The sequence below is a fragment of the Charadrius vociferus genome, unplaced genomic scaffold (assembly GCF_000708025.1).
Source record: "Charadrius vociferus isolate BGI_N301 unplaced genomic scaffold, ASM70802v2 scaffold621, whole genome shotgun sequence".
In the NCBI taxonomy this organism is placed as follows: Eukaryota; Metazoa; Chordata; class Aves; order Charadriiformes; family Charadriidae; genus Charadrius; species Charadrius vociferus.
The window spans coordinates 873584-881658 of record NW_009646926.1 but is presented as its reverse complement, the minus strand read 5'-3'; the positions used below and the strand labels follow the sequence as shown (position 1 = coordinate 881658).

At 56.4% G+C, this 8075-nt stretch overlaps 1 protein-coding gene across 1 annotated transcript; it reads right to left on the bottom strand.

Annotated features, from left to right (window-relative positions):
• Positions 1-822: 822 nt before the first annotated feature.
• On the bottom strand, positions 823-7237 carry LOC104294846 (protodermal factor 1-like). Its single transcript, XM_009894506.1, has 3 exons — positions 7227-7237; positions 5531-5689; positions 823-1000 (listed from the first exon to the last, which is right to left on the bottom strand). The coding sequence occupies exons 1-3, from the start codon at positions 7235-7237 to the stop codon at positions 823-825; spliced, it is 348 nt and encodes a 115-aa protein (XP_009892808.1).
• Between the last annotated feature and the right edge of the window lie 838 nt (positions 7238-8075).

Sequence of the window (8075 nt, the reverse complement as noted above, 5' to 3'; positions counted from 1 at the left end):
GGGAGCAGGTCCATCTCCATTGCTGTGCCTTTGGGTCACGTTTTGTACTGTGAGGTGATGGAAATAGCAGGAGGCCCGTGAGAGTCAGGAGCGTGGTGCTGGATGGGGAGGCAGGGGCTGTCCTGGGGGGCCGATGGATGTCCTCTGGCCATTATGCTGTGAAGCGCTCTCTGCTGACTGCTGGGGTTTGCAAACCAAAGAGCAGTTGTGGCCAAAGCCTCTTGGGAGTAAAACGTATTTCTACTCTGTCCCTGTGCTGCACTTCCCTTCTGACATTCATTTCAAGAGACTTTCGGGCTTCTTCATGTTGCCTCTGCTTGGCCCCTCGTGTCACTCACCGCCCTCCCTGCAGCACCCAAGAAGGTCACCGTGCTGGATCTGATGTTGTGTCAGCCCCTGTGGCAAGTGCTCACGCGTGTTCTTACGACCTGGTTGCCAGACCACCTGAGGTTGAGCTGTAGGGCTGGAGAAGGGGATGATCCCTCCCCAGGGGCTGTTCTCTTCGGTGGGCAGCTTGAGCATTGGATGTTGCTGGGGAGGTGGTGGGGAGGGTTGGGCTGCCCGGAGGCAGTGTGGATGTTGTCTGGGGGATTAATCTTGCTCTCTAGGGCTAGCCCCTCCACGGCTCTTTTCCTTATACTTTTATAAGACCTTTTAGGCTTCTTTGCCCTTTGTTCAATTCTTTATTTGTAAGCAGTGGTTTGGTTTTCATCCCTTTTTCCATTTTGATTGAGGGGTCTCTTCCCCCTCTCCTCCCTGCCCCCACCTCCCAATTCCTCTCCCAGGCTGGATCCAGGTGGTACCAAACCACTGATGATGAGGTCAGGTGTTTGGCACCTGAATCTTGCTGGAATCCAGCAGGTGCCTCTGGTCCTTCCCCCCATGAGGCTGCCCATCTCGCTGGGCACGGGCGATACCTGTGGCCTGGCAGCTTGGCCTGGCCAGGTTGTGCCCGTGGTACAGCTGGCTCTGGCGAGGGAGTCTGAGCCAGGACCAGGAGCTGTAGGAAACAGGCACTGGGGTGAGAGCGGCCATTTCCGTGGTGGGTTCCTTTGCCACATCTCCAAGGCTGGGGGTTAAATCAGTGAAGGGCTGGCAGACGTTCCTGGGAGAAGTCATGGTGCTGGGGTGGGGTTGGACCGCTCAGCTCCCTGGGAATGTCTGTGGAGCGGCTCTGTGCATCAGGCAGGTGGCTGAGCTGAGCCAGCCGTGGCTTTGACACCCCTGCGACTGCGCGTATGCCCGGGTGGCTCTGCCAGCTCTCCAGGGAGCAGGTGCCATCCCTGTGAGCTAGGTGGGAAGACGTCTTGGGGCCCACATGCTGGAGTGGGCGGCGAGGGGAAAAGCATCCTCGGACAGTGGTTTGGGACCATCTCTGGGTGCTCAAGCCTGGCCTTGCACTGTTTGGAGGGAGGAGAGCGCTTTTTCCCCTTCCCTTGGGTATTTACCATCAAGTCCAGGCTGCAGCCAGAGCCTGGCTATTAATAATAAGCAAAAAAAAAACCCAAAAAACCAAAACCCTTGTTGTTCTTCAGAGTTTGACTCTTCCTCTGCTGGGTGGTGAGTTCACATGTGGGAAGGTATCTGCACACGCCGGCGTAATGCTGAGATGCAATAATGGCAGGCCGGCAAGGTTTGGGGACAGAGGCTCTTCCCCAGGCCCTGGTGAGCCCGGCTTGTCCCCAGCTGCCAGGCTGCCTCTGCAGCATCTCCCAGCAGCCTCCTCCACCACTTTCTGGATGTGAAAATGCCGCTCTCGCAATGTGCCTGGGATGCTCATCAGGGAGGGAGCTGAACCATGGGCTTGTCTCTGAATGCCTCCGAGCTGTCGGTCCGAGGGATTTCATGGCCGGTGAGGTTCTTGGGCTCCTCCTAACCTGTGCTCCTGCCTCTGGCAGAGTTCCCAGGGCCGTGGGGAATTGCGGCCAAGGATGATGAGGTTTGTGTGGCTTGCAGTGCCTTTAACACTGCTCTCCGTGTGTTTCTAAGATGATACTCCATGTATGTGTGTATATATATTGTATTAACACATCCCGCTCTTCTGTGTGAGTGTCAAATGGTTTTGCTTTACTAATAAATTTATAGTTATTTATACCTTCCTGTGAGTGTGTAAGATTTCTGGAGCAGGGGCCGTGCACCATGCACCACTTCCTCTGTCTGTCTTTGTGCTCTGTCTGGGTCTGCTTGATTTTTTTTTTTTTTTTTTTTTCCCCCTCATGTTTTCTTTCTTTCCCCTGAACTGTTTTTTGATGGAGAAATGATGGTTCATCTGCCTGGTAACCAAAAGTCGAGACATAGGGGTACGGGCAGACTTCCAGGGGCCAAAAGCAAATGCAAGCAGAGTCTGCAGTGTGGTTTTCCCCCTTGCTAGAGGGGTCCACTCCTTCCCCGGAGCACAGCTTGCTGCCGGGAAGGAGGCAGAAGCTTATGCATGTTGTGCTTCGAGGAGCTGAGCCCCACACTCGACTGTTTCAGCTTTCCCAGAGGGTTTTGTTTTTTTTGGAAATCCCCCTATCCTGTGATGGGAAGGGAGGAGCCTGCTACCTGCAGACAACCTGACTTGCTCCATCCCACACCCAGGCCAGGTGAGATGTGTGTTTGTCTCCAGACCACTGAGAAAACACTTGGGGCTAAAGGTTTGGGAAGGGGATGGGATGCGAAAATGGGAAACTGAAGTAAGAGTGGGAACAGTGCTCACCCAGGATCCTGTGGTGGGGAGATGTCTCAGCATCCGTCCTTGGCTGGCTGCTCCAGTCAGGGCTCCTTGAATGACAGCAGAGAGATACTCGCAAGGAGGAGAAGCGATGGCCACGTCTTGGGGAAGAGGCAGGTCCCCCTTCCCGTTTGCTGACGCTGATACTGGGTCACCGCTCCCCCCCTGGTGGCTGTGCTGAGCCCTGTGAGGGCGTTAGTGCCACCGAGCAGGATCGTGCCCGGTGGCAGAAGGGCAATACCTTTCCCAGCTGCCCTAAGTTCTTATTCCTGGCTGGATGATTTCCATGGGAAGATGAAAAGTTTAACTGCAGTTAAACTAAGCTGTGCCCGTGTTTGAACTTTGTGGTTTGAGGAAATACCCTGAATCCTCAGGGCAGGCAAGCAGACTGCATCTGTGCCACCAGTTGCACGGGCTTTTACTTTCTTGTCTTTGATTTTCCTTAAATCACAGCAAAGCTATGTAATTTTTGCATGTGCTGGAGCCCCAGGCTCTGGCTGGGGGAGGACCAGGAGCGGCTGGTGGGAGCAGCATCTTCTCAGCACCTTATTAAGAGCCCCTGAAGGTCTGGTTGCTTTTCCAGAAGGCCTTACCTACTCGGTAGCTATTTTCCATGCAGGTATCATCACCAATCCCTCCTGCCTTACCCCACGAATGTAAATGCCAGGGATCCAAATGAAAAGTCATCGGAAGTGGATGGAAAGTGGTTCTCCAGCGAATGTGCCAGGTGTGCTGGCAGCATCGCTCAGGTGAGGAGCAGAACCTTCCCCTTCCTCCTTGGGGTTTCCCCTGGGCATTTGCTTGCAGAAATAAGTTGAAGACCTTTGTACGCGGGTCTGGCTGGAAGGCAAAGTGTCTCCAGATTGTCCTTGGAGGAGATGCAGGTTTAGCCATCAGCACATGCTCCTTTTTTTGAATGCCGTGCTGCAGGATTTCACCAGCCTGAGCCTGCAAAAGTCCACCTGAAACTGTCCCTGCGTTGCTTTGCTCTTTCAGGCACCCTTGTCTTCTCAGGTGGGACCTGGGCAGCCTCCTGCAAGGTGGGATCTGGGCCAGGCTGTGCCCCAGGATGGGTGCAGGATTTGGGCCTGTGCTGCTTCCACTGCTGATGTTGCTGTGGGGTCGGCAAGTCCATTTAACACCATGCCTGTCCAGGAGCCATTGTTGCTCCTCAGGAGCCTGCACATGAGGCTGTTGGGCCCACCACAGCTTGCTCCCTTAGCAGGGGTGGATTTTCCTGGGGATCCAGGGTTCTCACGGCATTATGCAGCTGCCCTCATGCCCTGCGTTCAGACCCGAGGCTTCCCCTGCTACCCCCAGCCCTGGTGCAGGGGTCAGCATCCATCCCATCCAGTGTGCCCCCCAGCGTGGAGGTGTGCATTTGGGGCGGCTGAAGTTGCCAACAGATGAAACTGATTTTTTTTTTTTTTTTTTTTTTTTTTTTGGGGCGGGGGGGGGAACCATTTGTTATGGTTGGGGGGGGTTTTTTTTTTTTTTTTTTTTGTTGGGTGCTGGAGCATCTCCTGCCCCAGCACTCAGCACCCCCAGCCCCTGCAGCCTGGTGAAGGAGGCAACATCCCACATCCAGGCTCATCCCGCTTCCCAGGGCAGGCTGGACCAGAGGAGAAGCAGCAGTGGCTTGTCCACTCCGTGTGATGGCACATGTGTACAGGGCTTCGGCACCTTCAGGGGTGCAGCTTGCCTTGCTTGTCCCTTGGCACCACCAGTCAGGGCTGCCTGGCCTGGGATGAGAGCCCTGAGCTCCACTCCTGGCCACTGTGGAGGGTTTGCTGCTGAGTCGTGCTGGGGCAGGGACAGCTCTGCTGGCCGGAGTCATGGGGAGCAAAGTGAGACGAGCTGAGGCTGGGTAATGGCTTTTGTAGCCATGAGGCCTGGGAGAGTGTGTCAAGCACCTTTGATTCATGTTTCTGCCATTAAAATTGGCGTCTAATGCTGAGGTCTACGCAGTCATCACTCTGCTTCAGAGTGAACAGTATCTCAGAAATACAAGGATGCCTTTGGGTCAGCTTTCCCAGGCCCAGTGAGCGGGGAACAGGATGCATTTGGGAGACAGTGGCTCTGTGCCTCAGTTTCCCTGGCTGCGAACCAAAGTTGTGGAGGCACTGTGCTGGGGCCAGGCAGGATGGGTACCTGTTGCTCACCAGGCTGGGGACACCTGCGGGGCTGGGGAAGGAAGAATGAGGCATGTGGTCTCCAGCACTGCTCTGGGGAGCTCTGACTGAAAACAGAAGCTGGGGCTGGATGTCATGCAGTGAAGCTGTGCCGGTACCAGGATTGCAGGGTGTGACCACAGCTGAGATTAGGGCCAGTGGGAAAGGCTGGCAGTCACGCAGGGCCAGAGGTAAACGGATCAAGCAGCAATTGGCAGGCTCAGCAAGGGGAGGCTTAGCTCAGCCCGGCACAGATTTGCTGCCTCCTGCCCCAGATCCTCTGGGGTCGGGGTAGAGCCACAGGTGGAGCATCCTCGGGCACAGCACCCTCGGCACATCACCCTTGCATTGCCCCACGGGGTCTCAGCAGCCACATTGCTGCTCGTCTGCGCATCCCTGTGCCACTCCTGCGCCTGAGCGAGACGACAGCCTTCCCCACAGCGCTGCTGGGCTCGTGCCTGGCTGGTGATTGCCTGGGGTAGCTTTGGTGCCTCCAGGGATCTTGAGGATGCTCAAATCTGCTTGATTTGAGGTTTTTCTTTGTGGTATCCTGCACCAAAACCGGGCTGGCTGCTGGGAGCCAGGGCATTCAGGACAGCTGGGTGCTGATAATCCCATTTGCAGGCAGCGCTGGGCTAATCCTTGCAGAGCCCTGAGCGGATTGGGGTGAGTTTGGGGAGTCAGTGGTGAGCTGCGGTGGCTGAGGGAGCCTGCGCATCCCAGGGGTGGCTTCCCAGGGAGGCTGGGGTGAGTGTGTGTGGGGGTAAGTGGCGTCGATGGAGGTGAGGGGATGTGACTGGGGTTTCTGTAGGGCCACCTCCACACATGGTGGTGGGGTTTGATGCTCTGAAACAGAGCTGGAGGATGAGCCGCGGTGGGGGCGCGGGTCCGTAGCAGGGGAGCAACGGGGCAGGTCCCCAGGGAGTGATGCTGCAAGGGTGATGGAGCTGGGTGCCGTAGAGGGGTTTTATCTGATGCTGGAGGGGAGGGAAAGGCCGTGGTGCTCCCTGCTCTGAATGGGGGTGGCATGTCTGCACCCTGCCTCTTGCTCTCAGAGACCGGGGCCCTTCGCCCGCTGGCGCGAGCCCTGCGGAGCTACCACAACGGGCAGTGGCACCAGCTGATGCCTGCAACACAGGGGGATTGCAATGGGTGCCATTGCAGGCAAATTCTGGCTGCTTACTCCTCTTTCCTCCAGCAAGTAGTTTTCTGGGGACCCACAAATGTTTCTGCCCCTCTCATGTTCAGATGTGCTGAAGGAATGGCCCCAGCCCTCCGCTTTCCTTCCCGGGCCAAGGACAGGCTTAAGCTGCAGGCTTTTACAGATTCACAAGCTTATGTCAAGGGAGGAGGAGACCTCCACTGTTGTGGGGGGCTCGCTCCAGCCTTGGGGGGCTTTCTCTGAGCTTGTTTGGGCCCAGCGGTGTACGTTGCTCCTGGGCTTCTTTGAGACCTCTGAAGGTCTTGAAGCATGGGTGGAAATGTCACTGTGCCCAAGTTTTCCTTGCTGTTCCTGGGCCATTCACAGCACCTTAACCCCTTACACCCTGTGGGAGGTAAAAGGCAATTTCTTTACCTCCCTGTGGGAGGTAAAAGGCAATTTCTTAACTGGTTTCTGGTCATCAGGCCTCCTGTGAGGTGTTTCACAGCCACCCTGTCCCGCTTTGGGGACGTGAGGGTCTCCAGGAGACTTGAGCCTGTCTGTGGTGTGCCAGGGGTGGAGGTGCCGCGTGGGGCGATGCTTCAGCCACATCCAAATCCGGCTCCTGGGCTTGCACAAGGAGCAGGGCGAGCAAAGAGCTGAGGATGCACGTCACCTGACCTGGGAACCTCGGCTGGGTGAGATTTAAGATGCCAGGTTTTGGGCAAAAGCCCGGCACTGAGCAGCTTCCAGCCTATGACCTGCTGCTATATGGGACTGGGGCCATGTGTTAACCCGGGATCCAAACTCCCGTGCAGTCTCCTGGCTGGGCTGGATGGAGCTCAGGGACCTGCTTTCTCTTGCTCTTCACGGGTGTCTCCTGCAAGCAGCAATGTGAGGGTGGCCAAGATGCTCCTGAGGCCCTCCTTGAGCAGAATGGGGTGTCTTTGGAGGGGCGTTTTGGGCAGAGCAGGGCTCTTTGGAGGGGCAGCAGCAGAAGACATCCCCAGTTTGAGCTAGTTGAGAGCCCCCAGCCTTCCTCCTCTACCCAAGCATGGGAATGTGCAGCATTGCTCAGCTCGCTGGTGCTGCGTCCCAGCCCAGAGTCGCACTGAGAAGGGGTGGGGGGGACCCGAAAAGACTGAGCAAACAGAGCTTGAACAGCTGAATCCCTGCTCTGCAACATCTTATTTTTACCTACTCCATCAACATCTCAGCAGCCACAGCAAGTCAGTGCTGGCTGCCTTTGCTGCCCTGCCCAGGGCCCCAGGAAGGTGCCTGCCCCAGCGGCCACCATGGCCCTGGGCCGTGGCTGAAAAGGTGATGGTGCCGTTGTTTCCTAGGGGCAGAACGAGTTGATGTGTGTTGGGACGTGAACTTGCTCATAAACAAATTCTGTGCAAATTACTGTTGGTTTTTAGCCCTTAAAGGAAAAACGAGGGGGAGTGTAGAGGACCCTGAGCAGAGCATCATAGTTTCTGTCATCTATCTGCTATGTCATCTATCTCTTTGTGCAACCCTAGCCATGGAGGATTGTGCAAAAAAAACCCTAAACATTTAGAAAAGCAAGTTTAACTGAGGCTGTGAGCTTAAAATAGAGGGCGTAGTTTGCTCATGGTAACAGTGATGGGTCAAGGTTTGAGCTGGTTTTGGTCTGGCTGCGCTACAGTGCTGCGTTTCCCGAGCAGGACTTGGAAACGGAAGGACGCCAAGGACCTTTTTGGGCTGCCCTGGGGACAGCGTGAGCGGCTGGTGCACCAGATATTCCTCAGAGAGTGTGCACTGCTGCTGCTGGCCTCTGGCTGGCTGGAGAGCTCTCCTCGCTACCTGCAGGTGGAGGGATGCTGGGCTGGATCGAACGTGTGGTTCCCCAGCCCCCGGTGCCCCATCTGGCAGAGGAGACCCCCCTGGCCCCAGTGCGGGACCTGGAGCCAGCTAAGGTGAGCAGGGAGCCAGTTTGGGGGGTACCCTGTGAGCATGGTGGAGAGATGACCGGTATCTCTGCGTCCAGCCCTGGCACTGCCGCACCCGGGGGTGCTCCGTGGCATCC